Here is a 19,285-nt window from a genome sequence, read left to right as displayed (position 1 = left end):
TTTTTTGTAGATGTTCTTTGTCAACTGAGGACGTTCTGCTGTATTTCTAGTTTGCTGAGAGAGATTACTTTTTATTTTTTTTATTTTTATTTTTATTTTTGAGACGGAGTTTCGCTCTTGTTACCCAGGCTGGAGTGCAATGGTGCGATCTTGGCTCACCGCAACCTCCGCCTCCTGGGTTCAGGCAATTCTCCTGCCTCAGACTCCTGAGTAGTTGGGATTACAGGCACACGTCACCATGCCCAGCTAATTTTTTGTATTTTTTAGTAGAGACGGGGTTTCACCATGTTGACCAGGATGGTCTCGATCTCTTGACCTTGTGATCCACCCTCCTCGGCCTCCCAAAGTGCTGGGATTACAGGCTTGAGCCACCATGCCCGGCTACTTTTTATTTTTATCTTTATTTTTTTTGAGACAGAGTTTCGCTCTGTCAGCCAAGCTGGAGTGCAACAGCGCCATCTCGGTACACTGCAACTTCCGCCTCTTGGGTTCAAGGGATTCTGGTGCCTGTCTCCCAAGTAGCTGGAACTATAGGCATGTGCCACCACACCCAGCTAATTTTTGTATTTTTAGTGGAGACGGGGTTTCACCATGTTGGCTGGTCTTGAGCGCCTGACCTCAAGTGATCTGCCTACCTTGGCCTTCCAAAGTGCTGGGATTACAGACATGAACCACCATGCTTGGCCGAGAGTTTTTACTTTTTATAAATTTTATTTAGTTTTTAAAGACAGGGTCTTAATTTAATTTAATTTTATTATTTATTTTTTGAGACAGAGTCTCGCTCTGTCACCTAAGCTGGAGTATAGTGGTATAATCTTGGCTCACTGCAGCCTCTACCTCCTGGATTCAAGTGATTCTCCTGCCTCAGCCTCCTGAGTAGCTGGGATTACAGGTGCCCACCACCATGCCTGGCTAATTTTTTTTTTTTTTTTTTTTTTTGAGATGGAGTCTTGCTCTGTCACCCAGGCTGGAGTGTAGTGGTGTGACCTTGGCTCAGTGCCACTTCCACTGCCCAGGTTCAAATGATTCTCCTGCCTCAGCCTCCCGAATAGCTAGGATTACAGGTGCATGCCACCATGTCTGGCTAATTTTTGTATTTTTAGTAAAGACGGGGTTTCAGCATCTTGGCCAGTCTGGTCTTGAACTCCTGACCTCGTGATCCACCTGTCTCAGCCTCCCAAAGTGCTAGGATTACAGGCGTGATCCACCGCACCGGCTAAGTTTTGTATTTTTAGTAGAGACAGGGTTTTGCCACATTGGCCAGGCTGGTCTCAAACTTGTAACCTCAGGTGATCCGCCTGCCTTGGCCTCCCAAAATGCTGGGATTACAGGCGAGAGCCACTGTGCCCAACCAGAGACAAGGTTTTGCCATGTTGGCCAGGGTGGTCTCAAACTCCTGGGCTCAAATAATCCTCCTGTCTTGACCTACCAAAGTGTTGGGATTACAGGCATGAGCCACCACGCCTGGCAGCTGAGAATTTTTATAATCATTAGGTCTTGGGTTTTGTCAAATGTATTTTCTGCATCAAATCACATGATATATGATTTTGTTTCTTTAGCCTGCTGACATGGTGGATTACAATGATTGATTTTCTTTTCTTTTCTTTTTTTTAGCCCATGAGCCTAGTTTATGACATTCTATTGGGCAAAACTCCTGTCCCCAGCACTGAGTATGGCCCAAGCCCCACAGCAGCTGCCACGGGACCCAACTGCCCTGCCTGGCTCTAGCTCTCAGCATTCCTACTGGGCAGGCCATGGGTACTGGAGTTTGTCCCACTGTCCCCTGTCCATCCATGTCAGAGGGGCCAGGCCATCGTGGTGGGGTGGGGCAGGAGTATAGCTGTGGCCGAGGGCTTGTGAGTAGACCTCCTACTCCACAGCGCTGGTGCCGGAGGAACTCTGGAAGCCCTGCACTCAGTGATACAGCTTCCAAGGTGTTCCTGAGTAGCAGGCGTTTGTCCCTCAGGAGGGGTGACCCCACAGCCATGAGCACCCTGTTCCAGTGGGGGCCTTTTTTTGCAGATGGGCTTGAGGGAGCAGGGAACCCAGCATGGCAGGTACCAGTTGAGTTTGGGGTTTGCTTTTCAGAACAACTCCTTTAGGAAGCCGAGGCCCATGATTTGGTAACGGACCTGCTCTGTAGGCCGTCTTCACACATTCCTTGATCTTGGGGTGCTCTTCCCAGGGTAGGCCTGTCATCTTTCAGGCCAGTATGCCTCCGTGAGGTCAGATGAGCTGGCTAAGCTGCAGAACATCGTCATAGTTATATTTGTGCTTCAGGTTCCAGTGGCAGATGGGGCACTGGCCAGAGGGTTTAGGAGGATTTGGACTCTCCTTGGGAGTCGCTGTGATATGGCCTTCAATTATAGTTGACTTCCCTTCTTGGATCTCCACCACTTCCCTGAACCCACGAGCTGGAAGTGGAGACCAGCTGGTCACTGCTGGCTCGCTAGGAGCCCATGGTGAACCTGCCCAAAGCTGGACACCAGAGCCTTGAAGCCACCATCTTGAAAAAACAACCCTGACCTCTACAATGATTGATTTTCAAATGTTGAATCAGCTTTGAAAACTATAATAAACCCAAGTGTGGTGTGTAATTATTCGTAATACATTTCTGGATTTGATTTGCTTGTATTTTGGGAGGAGGGTATTCCATCTCTGTGAGATACATTGATCTATAGTTTTAATTTCTAATGTTTTAATCTAGATTGGTTATTAGGGTAATGCTGGATTCATAGGATGGGTTAGGAAAGGTTCCCTCTGCTTCTATTTTCTGGAAGAGATAGGGATCTTCTAGAATAAAAAAGTTTTTGTTTTTTTTTTCCTCTAGATGAGGTCTTGCTCTGTCACCCAGGCTGGGGTTCAGTGGTACGATCTTGGCCTACTGCAACCTCTACCTCCTGGGTTCAAGTGATTCTCCTGCCTCAGCCTTCCGGGTAGCTGAAGTTACAGGCATGCGCCACCAAGCCTGGCTAATTTTTGTATTTTTAGTAGAGACAGGGTTTCACTACGTTGGCCAGGCTGCTCTTGAACTCCTGACCTCAGGTGATCCACCCTCCTCAGACTCCCAAATTGATAGGATTACAGACAGGAGCCACCAAAAACAGTTTGAACTTTGGCGAAGTTTGGTTTATTATTTTTTCTTTTATGGATTGTGGTTTTGGTGTCATGTCTAAAAACCCTTTGCCAAGCACTAGATCCCCAAATCAATCTTCTCCTGTATTTTCTTCTAACATTTTTATATTTAAATTTGTAATTCATTTTGAATTTTTTTTTCATATAAAGTGTGAGGTTTTAGGTTGAGGTTAATTTTTTTTGGCTATGAATGTCCAGTTGTTCCAGTGCCATTTGTTGAAAAGTCTATTCTCCATTGAATTGTGTTTACAAAAATCCAGTTTAGGGTATTTGTGTTGTTCTCTTTTTGGGTTCTCGGTTTTCTTCTATTGATCTGTGTGTCTACTCTTCCATCAATACCCTGTCTCAAGTATTACAGTGATCAAATACTAAGTAGTAAGTTTAATACCAGGTAGAGTGATCCCTCTTACTTGGTTCTAGTTTCTTTGCCTTATCATATACATTATAGGATAAGTTGTCTACATCTACAAAAATATCTGATTGGGATTTTGATAGGAATTGTGTTAAATCTATAGACCATTTTGGGGAAGATTGCCATCTCTGCTATGTAGAGCCTTCCAGCCTGTGAACGTGCTGTGTCTCCCCATTGATCTAGATCTTTGATTTTTCTTCCATTGGCATTTTGTAGTTTTCAGTGTACAGATGTTATACTTGTTTTGTTGGATTTACGTTAGACACCTCATTTTTGGGGTAGTGCTGATAAATGCTATTATGTTTTTTGTTTTTGTTTTTGTTTTTGTTTTTGAGATGGAGTTTCGCCCTTGTTACCCAGGCTGGAGTGCAATGGCGTGATCTCGGCTCACCGCAACCTCCGCCTCCTGGGCTCAGGCAATTCTCCTGCCTCAGCCTCCTGAGGAGCTGGGATTACAGGTACGAGCCACCACGCCCAGCTAATTTTTAGTATTTTTAGTAGAGACGGGGTTTCACCATGTTGACCAGGATGGTCTCGATCTCTTGACCTCGTGATCCACCCCCCTCGGCCTCCCAAAGTGCTGGGATGACAGGCTTGAGCCACCGCGCCCGGCCTGCTATTATGTTTTTAATTTCAGTTTCCACATGGTCGCTCCTAATCTGTAGGAATACAATGGATTTTTGTGTGTTCATCTTGTATCTTTCAATCCTCCTGGACTCACTTATTAGTTATATAATTTTTTTTTTTTTTTGCTCTGTCCCCCAGGCTGTAGTGCAGTGGCTCGATCTTGGCTCACCACAACCTCTCCCTCCCGGGTTCAAGTGATTCTCCTGCCCCAGCCTCCTGAGTAGCTGGGACTACAGGTGCACACTGCCATGCCCAGGTAATTTTTTGTATTTTAGTAGAGATGGGATTTCACCATGTTTCCCAGGCTGGTCTCGAACTCCTGAGCTCAGGCAATCTACCCGCCTCAGCCTCCGAAAGTGCTAGGATTACAGGTATGAGCCACCACGTCCAGCCGTATAGTTATTTTTATAGATTCCTTTGCATTTCCTACATAGAAAACCATGGCCTTGTCAAATAGGGATGATTTTATTTCTTCCTTACCAGTCTCTCTGCTTTTTACTTCCTTTTCTTGCCTTGTTGTACTGGACAGAATGTTTGATTATTTTTTGAGAACCAACAATTATTTACTTATTTTAAAAATCAGTTTTCACTTAAATATAAAACATTCTATTGCTTAATTATAGCAAATAGCAATAGCAAAGGTTTACTACATGTCAGGCATTGATATAAGTGCTTTATATTTGTTAAGTCATTTAATCTCATGACTTTGACAGTAGGTGTCATTATCAAGCCCATTTTACAGATGTGGAAACTAAGACACAGAGCGGTTTATGTAAGTTTCCCAAGGTCACATATTGTGTAAGTGACAAAACTGGGATTTGGACTTGGGTGGTTTGACTCCATAGATTGGGCTTCTACTACATCCACTGTGCAAAAAGCCTAGCATCCATTGTTGCTGAGCCTGTTCTATGCTTCAGTGGAAGAACTAGATGGGGAGAGGAGTTAAGAGAGAAATGGAGAGGATGCTGGAGCATGAGAGACACAAAGCTTGAGCAAGATAATTTATGAGACCTGGGATACAAAAAGAAAAGGGGAAAGATCACTGAGAATATAAGAATCAGGATGTGCCAGAAGCAGCAGGTCACAGAAAGCGTATAAGGGACAACAGCCCACATCACTGCCCATTCAGGCCTTGGCTGCCTAATCCTGGGTCCTGACCTGCTGTCTAGACATTTTGTCTTCCCTCCTACACTATGCCATGTGACCTGACTGCCTGGGCTGCTGGCTGTAGATGTGACATCCCTCCCAAAACTTCTCACACACTGAAGGATTTCAGTATCTACAGTTTCCTACTCTTAGCTCAGCGTCATTATTATTCTCTACTTCTTCTACACTTCTGTGCTGGGTTTTAGTAAATCTCTTTTATAGTCCAGCTCTCAGGGGAGGATGCTAAGAAGCTCTGGCTTGGTAACTTTGCCGTGTGCTTCCTCCAGCCCCTACTGTCATCTTTGATCTGATAGAAGCTCAATTAGTGTAGCTTTAGAACCTGGAATTAATATTACCAACTCCTAGAGTGCCAAGGACCACTTAGAAGGTGGACAAGAAGATTGATGTATACCTGAGAACAGGAGGAAGAGGCTGAGTCAGAAAAGAGGTAGTCAAGGTGATCAGAAGCAGCTGGGAATAATGTGCAAATGTTCCCCAAAGTCCACAGGGTGAGGTTAAAAATCTAAGGCGAGTCTGAGGCGGGCAGATCACTTGAGGTCAGGAGTCGGAGACCAGCCTGGCCAACATGGTGAAACCCCATCTCTACTAAAAACAAAAACAAAAAAACAAAAAAAAATATTAGCCAGGTGTGGTGACACGCACCTGTGGTTCTAGCTATTTGGGAGGCTGAAGCGGGAGAATCGCTTGAACCCAGAAGGCGGAGGCTGCAGTGAGCCAAGATCACGCCACTGCACTTCAGCCTGGGTGACAGTGAGACTCTGTCTCAAAAAAAAAAAAAAAAAAAAAAAAAACCCACAAAAAACAAAAGAACTAGTGCAAGTTAGGAGTGTCATGGAATACCCACAGGCTGAAGCAGTTGGTCACTGAACAAATAATGCTTGAATTCAGTAGAAGTAAGTTGAATGGTGACTCCCTTGGCATCTGAGGGCAATGCCACCTTTCAAGTGTAACTAAAGAGAAAACACCACTGAATACTCATTTTGAAGAGAAGATAATTGAAGATGAAAAAGCATATGGTGTAGGTTTTCTTGAGACAGGGTCTTATCACCCAGGCTGGAGTGCAGTGGTGTGATCTCAGCTCACTGCAGCCCTGACCTCCTGGCTCAGGCAATCCTCCTACCTCAGCCTCCTGAGTAGCTGGAACTACAGGTGCACACAACCATACCGGGCTAATTTTTGCTTATTTTTCAAAGAAACAGGGTTTCACTGTGTTGCCCAGATTGGTCTTGAACTCCTGGGCTCAAGCAATCCTCCCACCTCAGCCTCCCAAGTACCAGATTCATTTCTTTTTTTCTTTTTTTTTGAGATGGAGTTTCGTTCTCGTTAACCAGGATGGAGTGCAATGGCATGATCTTGGCTCACCGCAACCTCCGTCTCCTGGGTTCAGGCAATTCTCCTGCCTCAGACTCCTGAGTAGCTGGTATTACAGGCATGTGCCACCCTGCCCAGCTAATTTTTTGTATTTTTAGTAGAGATGGGGTTTCACCATGCTGACTAGGATGGCCTCGATCTTGTGACCTCGTGATCCACCTGCCTCGGACTCCCAAAGTGCTGGGATTACAGGCTTGAGCTACTGCGCCCGGCTCTCTCTTTCTCTTTTTAAGATGGAGTCTCACTCTGCCACCCATGCTGGAATGCAGTGGAATGATGTTGGTTTACTGCAACCTCTGCCTCCCGGGGTCAAGCGATTCTCCTGCCTCAGCCTCCCCAGTAGCTGGGACTACAGGCATGTGCCACTACGCCCAGCTAATTTTTGTATTTCTAGTGGAGACAGTGTTTCACCATATTGGGCAGGCTGGTCTTGAACTCCTGACCTCAAGAGAACCTCCTGCCTCGGCCTCCCAAAGTGCTGGGATTGCAGGTGTGAGCCACTGCGCCCATTCTCCAAGACCACCAGTTCCATTCTCTCTGTGAATCTTAATGGTGACTTGATCAATATGAATTTATTGGTTGATTTAGGGACCAGTGACTTTCAAGGATGTGGCTGTGGTTTTCACTGAGGCAGAGTGGAAGAGGCTGAGCCTTGAGCAGAGGAACCTGTACAAAGAAATGATGCTGGAAAATCTTAGGAATCTGGTCTCATTGGGTAAGGACATGTTCTCTTCCTTCATCTTTCCATTCAAGTATTTCCTGACTATATTCAGTGTGCCAGCAATGTTTTAAATCTCTTAAAACATATCAGTGAATAGAATGATAAAACATTTCTTCTGCCATGGAGCTTACATTCTCGTATAGGCAGACTGACAATATACAATAAGAAACATATCTAGGTAAATTATATATGTCAAAGGATAATAAATGCTACATGGCTTTTATATATATATATATATATATATATATATATATATATATATATATGATATCTATAAATATAAGTACAGGAGATTAAGAAAGATCTGAAGGGCCCGGGTATAGAGGCAACTGGCTGAACTTTTAAATTGTTTGATCAGGGTAGGCCTCTATGAGGAAGTACATTTGAGCAAAGGCTTGAAGGAGGTAAGGAGGTTGGATATGTGGGTCTGTTGGGAAACTGCTCCAGGCAGGGGGAAAGCAGTGCTAAGGCCCTGGAGGCAGGAGCATACCTAGTCCTTTGCAGGAAAAGCAAGGAGGCCAAGGTGGTTGGAGAACAGAGAAGAAGGAGAAGAGTTGTGAGAGATGCCGTCTATGACCTAGGAGTTGGAAATGTTTAAGGTTTAAAGTACAAATCTGTCAGTTTGATGTTTATAGATTACTGGATATTATATATCATGGTGTTTTTTTTTTAAGAGACGGGATTTCTCCTTGTTGGTCAGGCTGGTCTAGAACTTCTGACCTCAGATGATCTGCCCGCCTTGGCCTCCCAAAGTATTGGGATTACAGGCATGCATACATCATGTTTTTATTCACTTATTTAAAAACTAAAATTGATTATTAGGTTGGCAAGGACAAAAGTATTCTAGATATTCCTGAGTTCTTGATGAGAGTCATATTTTCAGAGTTAAAAATTCCTGTCAGCTGCTTTCTCAAGGCTTATCTTCATCTGGCATAGCTATGAATTAAATAGCTCTGATTTGTTCTCTTTGCATCTACTTAGACCTATATTGCACTGCTTCTCTCTAATTTGAATTGGCCTCATTTCAATCCATTTGGCTTCTAACTCAGTTGCCTACTTCTATTTCAGTGTAGACTCATCCATTTAAGTTTGCTTTCAGTTGGCCAATCTGATTTGGTCTTGTTTTTATCTTGTTTCCTCTGGTCTTGTTATTGTCTATCTTTATGCTCATCCATTTTGTTGATTCTGAAGAATATCTTAAAATTGTCTTAAAATAGTCTGATTCAAACTAATTTTGATGCTGAAACTTTGGACCTCATTGGATCCATTTCAGGTGTTAAGCTGTTTTCGTCCTTGATTCACCTTCCCTTTCTTTCTACATCACTTTTTCTTTTATTGCTGAATTATTTAAAGCAAATCTCAAATATCATGACATACCACTCCTGTTATATCACAGTGCAACTCCAATAAATAAAGACATTTTCTTTTTTTCTTCTTTGTTTTTTTTTGAGATGGAGTTTCACTCTTGTTGCCCAAGCTGGAGTGCAATGGCACGATCTTGGCTCACCGCAACCTCTGTCTCCTGGATTCAAGCAGTTATTCCACATCAGCCTCCCAATAGCTGGGATTGTAGTTGTGCACCACTACACCCAGCTAGTTTTTTGTGTTTTTAGTAGAAATGGGGTTTTACCATGTTAGCCAGCCTGGTCTTGAACTTCTGACCTCAAGTGAACTGCCTGCCTCAGCCTCCCAAAGTGCTGGGATTATAGGCATGAGTCACCACGTCAGCCAGGACATTTTCTTATATAACCATAGTATCATGACCAGAACTCACAAAGTTATTAGTAGTGCTTCAATATCATCCAACACCTAATCCATGTTCAAATTTACCTGATTATCTCAAAAAAGTTTTTTGCAAATTTGAATCAGGATCCAGATGAGATCCACACATTCCATCTTCTAAAAAATTATCTTTTTTTTTTTCTTGAGATGAAGTTTCACTCTTGTCCCCCAGGCTGGAATGCAATGGCGCGATCTCAGCTCACTGCAACCTGCGCCTCTCAGGTTTAAGCGATTCTGCCTCAGCCTCCCGAGAAGCTGGGATTACAGGAATGCACCACCACACCCAGCTAATTTTGTATTTTTAGTACAGGCAGGGTTTCTCCATGTTGGTCAGGCTGATCTCGAATTCCCAACCTCAGGTGATCTGCCTGCCTTGGCCTCCCTAAGTGCTGGTATTACAGGTGTGAGCCATTGCGCCCAGCTGGTAGAGGATAATTTTAGTATCATTATAGATATTTACAGAGCTGAGGATGTCTCGGATGCCTACTTGGAAGATTCTCTGTTGGGATAATATATAGAATAGATTCGATTGTGGGCTTTTTGGATTAAAGTAAAATATGTAATATGTAAAAATGGAGTGCAATGCATAAGCTTAATCTAATCATGGGAAACAAGGATTTTTTTTTTTTTTTGACAGTGTTTCACCGTGTTGTCCAGGTTGGTCTCAAACTCCTGAGCTCAGGCAGTCTGCTCACCTCAGCTTCCCAAAGTGCTGGGATTACAGGTGTGAGCCACTGCTCCCGGCCCTTTGTATTATTCATATTCTTACACTTTTCTGTATATTTGAAATGATTTCTAAATCAAAAGTTTGAAGAAGTTGAATAGAAATATAGGTCCTGCACAGCACATCTTGGGGAGAGAGACTTTAATCACTGAGAATGATTAATGGGCTAGGTCTTTTCGTAAAACAAGAGCGCAGTCAGCCCTTCCTGTGACTCTTCTGGGAACTTTCTCTCTTCAGCAGAATCAAAGCCAGAAGTCCATACCTGTCCCTCTTGTCCCGTGGTCTTTGGCAGTCAGCAATTCCTTAGCCAAGATGAGCTACACAATCATCCTATTCCAGGATTTTATGCAGGAAATCAACCCACCCAGGAAATCCCTGCCAGGAGGATCAGCCACAGGCCACATTGTTCTGCTAAAAATCACAGGGGGAGCTGAAGCAAAAGATCAACGAGTGGAAGGAGGTGTTAGACCCTTGTTTTGGAGTATAAATGAGAGGGGGACTTTAGTGGGTTTCTCTAGCCTGTTCCAGAGACCACCAGTAAGCTCTCAGGGAGGCAACAGAATGTTAGAGATACAGCTCAGTCTAGCCCAGGATGCAAGCTCTGAGGTAGTAGACAGAATTTCCAAGAAGGCAAAAACCCCAGGGTTTAGAGCGGTAAGGTTTGGAGAGTATGCACTAGCTTTTAGCCAGAAGTCAAACCTGTTCAGACAGAAGGCAGTCACAGCGGAAAAATCTTCAGACAAAAGCAGTCACAGGTGTGCAGGGGGTGTGGGTGAGGCTTCAGCGGGAAGTCACAGCTCATCAGACACCAGAGGACGCACACAGGAGAAAAGTCTTATGTCTATGGAGAGTGTGGGTGAGGCTTTAGCCGCAAGTCACACCTCAGCCCACATCGGAGGACACACACAAGGGAGAAGCCATTTATGTGCACGGTGTGTGGGCAAGGCGTTCGTAACAAGTCACACCTCATTCAGCACCAGAGAATTCACACAGAGGATACGCCTTACGTGTGTAGGAACAACGGCCGAAGCTTTGTGAGGAGATCATGCCTCATCAAACACCAGAGGATACATTCAGGTGAGAAGCCTTTCATTTGCAGAGAGTGTGGGTGGGGCTTTTGTGATAAATCCACTCTCATACAGCAGAGGGCACATTCAGGGGAGAAGCCGCATGTGTGTGAGGAGTGTGGGCGTGGATTTACCCGGAAGTCGACACTCAAGTCACATCGGAGAACGCACTCAGGGGAGAAGCCTTATGTGTGTGGGGAATGTGGGTGGGGATTTAGCAGCAAGGGAGTCCTCAACACACACTGGGGGACACGCATGGCAGCGAAGCCTTACGCATGTCGAGTAGCCGCAAGTCCACTCTCAGCCCACGTGAGGATACACTCGGGAGAAGCCTTCACAGGGAGTGAGGGTAAGTGCTGGTTGGAAGTGGCCCCTTAAGAGACACTGGGAGTCAAATCTGTCCACCATACACCTACCCCGCTCTAGTTCTAAGGGCTTCAGGGACAGTCTTCTGACCCCTGATATTCCTGCAGATGTGAAGATGGCAGAGCTCTGACTTCGGAGAGCAGAGGTGCCAAGTGACAGTCCTCTTGGAGGAATGGTCTTTGCACTTGACTACTTCCTCCTGCAGCTGTGGTCTTCCATTGGCTTCTGTGACACGCTTCTGCTTTTTCTACATCTCTAGCCTTTGCTGTATTTTCTCCCACCCCACCTTTAGATTTTACTCACAGTTCAGTCTCCAGCCTTATGATCTGAGGGACTCCTTAACCAGGTCCCCTTTCTAACCCTCCAGTCCCAAGTCCAAGATTATTTAACCACACGCTAAAAGTTCTTCAGACTCAGGACTTAAACCTGATAGCCATGCCATGTTGGCCCTCAGTGACAGTGATGACTACTAGCAATGCCTCATCATCGACCTTCCAATGTTAGGTTTAAGGGTATTTAAACACAGCTCCTCTTGAATCCGCCAATCTCAGTTCACAGTGTTTTAGCCACACTCAGGTGGCTAAATTACGTCCAGTAATGGTGCTAAGGCCTTTAGCCATCTGTCCCACACTCTCAGGGCCCATATGGCCCAGGTTCTGACAGTTTGCCTTATTCTCTTCTTCTTTTTTTTTTTGTGAGACGGAGTTTCGCTCTTGTTACCCAGGCTGGAGTGCAATGGCGCGATCTCGGCTCACCGCAACCTCCGCCTCCTGGGTTCAGGCAATTCTCCTGCCTCAGCCTCCTGAGTAGCTGGGATTACAGGCATGCGCCACCACGCCCAGCTAATTTTTTGTATTTTTAGTAGAGACGGGGTTTCACCATGTTGACCAGGATGGTCTCGATCTCTTGACCTCGTGATCCACCCGCCTCGGCCTCCCAAAGTGCTGGGATTACAGGCTTGAGCCACCGCGCCCGGCCTGCCTTATTCTCTTCTTGGCCTGGGGCTAGCCCTACCTGACACCCTCTGTCAATGAGTATACCTTGGAGAGCTGTCCATTCAGGCCCCAGTGCCTTTATTTGCTAAGAGACCCTTTGTCGCAGAAAAGAGGGGAGAGACATTTGGGTAGCCTCAAATTACTTAGGCTTGGTTTTGATGCTGGAAAAGAAGAAGGACTTGGAGAGAGAAAAGGAGTTACTGGGTGCAGAGACTTTTGTCCACTGCCTCTCACTGGAAGTGGTTGATCTCCAGGGAATCCCCAAGCTTAGCCTGGTTGGGGGAAGGGCTAGGGGTACCTGGAATGTAGTTTCTTCTTACCCCTGCCTGGCCTACAACCCTAATGCTGCCTCTTTCCCACGGCCTGAGGTAAAAGCCACAGTGTGTGTATGTGTGTGTGTTTAGGGGTTGCTGAGCAGGGGAAGGGTGGGTCACCATCATTCCACAAGACCTCAAAGTTACTTCTCCCATAGAAAAGCAAAGTGGAAAAATTAACGATCATATATCTTCTTTAAAGATGACAGGGAGAAAAAAATGTTCATTTTATATATATAAATGAACTTTTTTTTTTTTTTTTTTTTTTTTTTTTTGAGACAGAATCTCGCTCAGATGCCCAGGCTGGAGTGCAGTGGTGCGATCTCGGCTCACTGCAACTTCTGCCTCCCAGGTTCAAGCAATTCTCTGCCTCAGCCTCCTGAGTAGCTGGGATACAGTTACCCGCCACCACGCCCAGCTAATTTGTGTATTTTTAGTAGAGATGGGGTTTCACTATGTTGGCCAGGTTGGTCTTGAACTCCTGACCTTGTGATTCACCCGCCTCTGCCTCCCAAAGTGCTGGGATTATAGGTGTGAGCTACCGCGTCTGGCCTCATTTTCTATTAAAATCTATGTAAGCACTGTAGAGACACCACACAGGTCTGGCCCAGCGAGATGACTGGCAGGTCCAGGCAGTCAGAGGAGGATATGCAGAGGGTACCTCTGTCTAGGCTGGGGCAGATGGCTGTGGGTGCCGTCTAGTCAAGAATCACCCCTTCCTTTGTCTCTTCGAAAAGAGAATGAAATCAGGGCTGTAATGGCCTCATCTCTGCAGTAACAGGCTGGAGGTGTTGTGAGACCTTCGCAGTAAAGGGTTGCTGGGGAAGGGGAGGGGTGAGGAAAGGTGTCTCTGGTGTAGGGGCTGACAGCTCATTTCTGAAGGATGATATGGGACTTCATTCAAATGACTGCAGGGCCCACTCAGTCAAACTGAGATCAAGGTGGCCTGTCTCCCTGCTGACCTCATCCTTCAACCCCACCCCTAAAGTTCCCTGGCTCTGCCCATTTTTCTACCATTGTGTTTGGCCCTCCAAATCCCTCATCCCCTTTCCTTGAACTTTGTCCCTCAGCGCAGCTTCTCCCTCAGCACACACCTAGAGACTGTTCTTTATCCCTCCCTGTGGACTTGTTCTTCAGCACTGACTTTTCCCTTTGTTTCCCTTTTTTTTTTTTCTTTTGAGATGGAGTTTCACTCTTGTTGCCCAGGCTGCAGCACAGTGGCACAATCTTGGCTCACCACAACCTCCACCTCCCAGGTTCAAGCGATTCTCCTGCCTCAGCCTCCTGAGTAGCTGGAATCACAGGCATGCACCACCCTGCCTGGCTAATATTGTATTTTTAGTAGAGACAGGGTTTTCCGTGTTGGTCAGGCTGGTCTTGAACTCCCAACCTCAGGTGATCTGCCCGCCTTGGCCTCCCAAAGTACTGGGATTACAGGCATGAGCCACCGAGCCCAACTTGTTTTCCAAATCTTATTGAAGTGGTGCCTGCAGGGTAGGATGGTGGGGGAGAGTGCTTTGGGAGGAGCCACAGAAGGCTCTGGAGGGGCTACTTGCCACCTCTGCTACTTGCCCACCATCTGGGGAACAAGGATAGAACTGCCTAAGGTCAGTTCCAGCTGTCATTGATTCCTTATGTTCTCCCTCTCTGAGGAATGGCTCCACCTCACTTTGCCACAGTTTTAGCATCTTAGAGGTCTGCATTTAGAGGCCACTTTCCTATAAGCCTTTGCAGGAGTGCTCGCTGAGTGCAATCCCAGGGATCCCAGTTTTCTGCAGCTGTTCCTTTCCATCATCACTGCCTTTTCTCCCCTGCCTTATTAACCCTCCTTTCCTATCTTGAGGGGTCCCTTCATGCCCTGGCCTCAGGAATTCCTCTTTCTAGGCCTTGGAGTAAGGTGAGAATCAAGATCTCCACAACTGGCTCCAGTGATTCAGATGCTGGGCCCTATGGTAAACCTCTCTCCAGGAAAGAAACGGGTGAGGGTGGAGTAAGTCAGCTAAGGGATCTGAGCTCTTAGAGGTGAAAGTCTATGTTTTCCCAGTAGGTAAGCATCTTCGACCTGTAAGGGTTAACTCGAGGGGCAGGAACTATAATATGGTTAGTAAAGGAGGGAGGTTAATAAGAATCAATTTGCCGGGTGTGGTGGCTAACGCTTGTAATCCCAGCACTTTGGGAGGCCAAGGTGGGCAGATCATGAGGTCGGGAGTTCGAGACCAGCCTGATCGTAACATGGAGAAACCCCGTCTCTACTAAAAAAAAAAAAAAAAAAAAAAAAAAAAAAATTACCTAGGCATGGTGGTGCATGCCTTAAATCCCAGCTAGTTGGGAAGCTGACTTGAACCCGGGAGGCAGAGGTTGCGGTGAGCCGAGATTGTGCCATTACACTCCAGCCTGGGCACCAAGAGTGAAACTCTGTCTCAAAAAAAAAAAAAAAAAAGAATCAATTACGGCTTCAGGGCCAGTTGCAATGGTGGGAAATGTTACCTTTTCCACTAATCCACTTATATTGAGTCTTTTTTTTTTTTTTTTTTTTTTTTGAGACGGAGTTTCGCTCTTGTTACCCAGGCTGGAGTGCAATGGCGCGATCTCGGCTCACTGCAACCTCCGCCTCCTGGGTTCAGGCAATTCTCCTGCCTCAGCCTCCTCAGTAGCTGGGATTATAGGCACGCACCACCATGCCCAGCTAATTTTGTGTGTTTTTAGTAGAGACGGGGTTTCACCATGTTGACCAGGTTGGTCTCGATCTCTCGACCTTGTGATCCACCCGCCTCGGCCTCCCAAAGTGCTGGGATTACAGGCTTGAGCCACCGCGCCCGGCTATATTGAGTCTTAAGTAGAGATTGTAGCTCACCAGGTTCTTGCCTGGCTCTGTGATACGCTGAGCTACACGCAGAGCTGGCGCCTGGGCGGACCCAAACACAGGCAGGGGAGGACGGCACTGTACAACTTTTTATGCCCCATCTCACGTCCTCTTGGCCTACATTCTTACCCTGACCATAGCTCCACTCAGCTGAAATCAAAGACCTCCTCATTCTTTCTCTTGTGCTCCTTCTAGGAGCTTCTCTGCTGATGCAGTGCAGGAAGCCTGCAAGAGCCCCTCAGCCTTTCTGGCGGCATGCAAGTCTGGGACTGCAAAGGGGTTATGTCTCCCTGGCAAATCACTGACAATGGATGATGGAAACCAATGGGCAAACAACCAGCCTCCTAGGCTTTGGTGGGAGACAGAGGACCACCAAGTAGATGGAAGCCCTGTTGTCCACTGTGGTAAACAGCTCAATACTCTGTTCTTGGGATGGCTTTCCCTTCTCCCTTCTTTTACTCTCTTAGTGTCCTGATGCCTGTTTTCTGAGGTCCCTTCCTAAAATAGACTACCTGCACACACTTCACCATCTCCTGCTCTGCTTTTGGGGGCCCCTGAAGCATAGTCTATTATTCTGTCATGCTGCTAGTAAAGCATACCTGAGACTGGACAATTTGTAAAGAAAATAAGTTGAATTGACTCAAAGTACCACATGGCTGGGGAGGCATCAGAAGCATGGCTGAAGGCAGATGAGGAGCAAAGTAATGTCTTACATGGCGGCAGGCAAGAGAGCTTGTGTAGGGGAACTTCTGTTTATAAAACCATCAGCTCTCATGAGACTTACTATCACGAGAATAACACGGGAAAGACCCAACCCAAGATTCAATTACCTCCCATTGGGTCCCTCCCATGACATGTAGGAATTATGGGAGCTACAATTTAAGATGAGATTTGGGTGGGGACACAGCCAAACCATATCACATAGACACAAGAGCTGTTAAGGAGAGAAGTGAAAGCCTGTGACTCCTGGAACCACTAAACCAGAGGAACAATTCTCACCTGAATTATAATTTGTGTTGGGAGGCTTCCCTTTCAAATTTATATTCTGTGGGAACTCATAATCTCAGTTGTCTTTTTACTCTCCTGTATCCTGACTCTTCCTTTCTTTTGGCAAAGAACTAGAGCCTATAAATCAATTCGCATTTTACCAGTCCTTCAAAATGTCCTTAAGCTGCCAAATTTCCCTAAACTTGATATATTTCTCCTTAAGTCACAATCAAACTTGAGAAAAGTCTATACTCATTGTCCGTTTCCTTAAATCCAAGTTCTCCATTTTCTTGCAATCTTTCTTTCTTCTTTTTTTCTCTTTCTTTCTTTCTTTTGTTATAGAGAGCTTTGTTATCAAAGCAAAGCAATTTTTCATTTACAGGATTATCTAAAATTTGCAGATAAGGTTTCTTTACATTGGAATTTTTATGGGAAACCCCACCTGGAGCATCCAAAGACAGGAAAGAGTTGGGGGTCAGAGCCATGGATAAGATATGAATGTCCCAGATCGAGGCTATGTAGGAAAAGCATGTCTAGTGTCTGGGGAGATATGTTATTTCAGGAGAAAGAAAAAAGCCTCTCAACTGTGGTTGCACTGCCAGCAACCCGGTTACCATCCAGTCTTCCATAGCACAGGAAGTCCCCCACTTACAGTGGTTCGACTTCCATTTTTCGACTTTATGATGTGAAAATGATATGCACTCAGTAGAAACTGTACTTTGAATTTTGAATTTTGATCTTTTCCCCGGGCTAGCAACATGCTATATGACACTCTTATGATGCTGGGCAGCAGCAGTGAGCCATAGCTCCAGGCTGCCACACTCACGAGGGTAAACCATGGACATTACAGTGTACTGTGCTGCCGATGATTTTGCCCAACCCTAGACTAATGTAAGTGTTTTGTTTGTTTTTGTGGCAGTGTCTCACTCTGTCACTCAGGTTGGAGTGCAGTGGCATGATCTTGGCTCACTGCAACCTTCTCCTCCAGAGCTGAAGCAATCCTCCCATCTCAGCTGCCCGAGTAGCTGGGACTACAGGGACGTACCACCACACCTAGCTAATATATATATATATATATATATATATATATATATATATATATGTATATATATTTGGTAGAGATGCGGTTTCACCATGTTTCCCAGGCTGGTCGAGCTCCTGGCCTCAAGCAATTCACCCACCTCAGCCTCCCAGAGTGCTGGGATTACAGGCATGAGCCACCCTGTCTGGCCTAATGTAAGTGTTCTAAACACGTTTAAGTAGGTGAGGCTAAGCTATGAGTCCCATAGGTTAGGTGTATTCAACACATTTTTGTCTTACAATATTTTCAATTTAAGATGGGCTTATTTGGATGCAACCTCACTGTTAAGCCAAGGAGCATCCGTATTACCTTTGTAGGGACAGGCAAACCTATGGGAAACCTAAAATTCTGGTCTTGGCCCACAGTTCTCAGTCCCATGAGTTACAAATCTTCAATGGCTAACCAGAAGACAAACCAGCCCAAACTACCTGTTTCTGTAAAATTCTCTAAGAGGTATGGGAGGAGCTATGTTCTCTCCCAGGACCTAAAATTGCGTTCCCATGCTAATGCCACACTCTCCTTTTTATTTATTTATTTATTTATTTGAGATGGAGTCTTGCTCTGTCACCCAGGCTGCAGTGCAGTGGCACCATCTCGGCACACTGCAGCCTCTGCCTCCTGGGTTCCAGCGATTCTCCTGCCTCAGCCTCCCGGGGAAGCTGGGATTACAGGTGCCCGCCACCACACCCAGCTAATGTTTGTATTTTTAGTAGAGACAGAGTTTCATCATGTTGGCCAAGCTGGTCTTGAACTCCTGACCTCAGGTGACCCGCCTGCCTTGGCCTCCCAAAGTGCTGGGATTACAGGTGTGAGCCACTGCGCCCAGCCCTTTTTTTTTTTTTTTTTTTTTAAAGACAGGGTCTCACTGTCGCCCAGGCTGGAGTGCAGTGGCTCAACCTGCACCGTAGCCTCAACTTCTCAGGCTCAAGCAATCCTCCCACTTTACCTCCCAAGTAGCTGAGTCCACAGGCATGCACCACCACACCCAGCTAATTTTTTAATTTTAATTTTTGTAGACACAGGGGTCTCACCATGTTGCCCAGACTGGTTTCAAACTCCTGACCGCAGGTGATCTGCCTGCCTCGGCCTCCCAAAGTGTTGGAATCACAGGCATAAGCCACCGCACCCATTTTTACTTTTTATAGAGACAGGGTCTCACTTGTTGCCCAGGCTACAATTAGTTTGCTATAGGGAATAGGTTTTGCAGGGCAGTGGTCCCCAACTTTTCAGGTACTAAGGACCAGTTTCATAGAAGATAGTTTTTTCCACGGACTAGGGATGGGGGATGGTTTCAAGATGAAACTGTTCCACCTTAGATCATTAGGTATTAGAGTCTCATAAGGAGCACATAACCTAGATCCCCTGAATGTACAATTCCCCATAGGGTTCCCACTCCCACAGTAATCTAAAGCCACTGCTGATCTGATAGGAGGCGAGCCTAGGTGGTAATGTCTGAAGTCTGGGAGTTGGGGACCCCTGTTGCAGGGTTTAAGTGAAAAGGGGAGAGATTGGGACTTCTAGTGTTCCTTTTCCTATAGTTCTGAATTTTGAATCATGTTAATGTTTTGCATATTCAAAATAAATGAAGTTAAATCAATTTAAATGAACTTAATTTAGTTCATAAAAAATCCAAAATAGAAATAAATGAAATCTATTGAATATCAAATTGAGAA

General features: G+C 45.6%; 1 protein-coding gene and 1 pseudogene across 1 annotated transcript; one reads left to right on the top strand and one right to left on the bottom strand.

Annotated features, from left to right (window-relative positions):
- Positions 1-1,914: 1,914 nt before the first annotated feature.
- On the bottom strand, positions 1,915-2,656 carry LOC104651128 (large ribosomal subunit protein mL66 pseudogene; annotated as a pseudogene).
- A 6,488-nt stretch (positions 2,657-9,144) lies between these two features.
- On the top strand, positions 9,145-17,583 carry ZNF589 (zinc finger protein 589). The gene is given in 7 exon segments (XM_074403520.1): positions 9,145-9,156; positions 10,128-10,296; positions 10,299-10,338; positions 10,340-10,364; positions 10,366-10,681; positions 10,684-11,016; positions 15,740-17,583. Coding segments are annotated over 7 exon segments (1,005 nt in total). The 3' UTR covers positions 15,850-17,583.
- The last annotated feature ends 1,702 nt before the right edge of the window (positions 17,584-19,285 follow it).

This window comes from Saimiri boliviensis, chromosome 8 (genome assembly GCF_048565385.1).
Source record: "Saimiri boliviensis isolate mSaiBol1 chromosome 8, mSaiBol1.pri, whole genome shotgun sequence".
NCBI classification, from domain to species: Eukaryota; Metazoa; Chordata; class Mammalia; order Primates; family Cebidae; genus Saimiri; species Saimiri boliviensis.
This window is presented reverse-complemented; position numbering and strand designations above follow the sequence as displayed.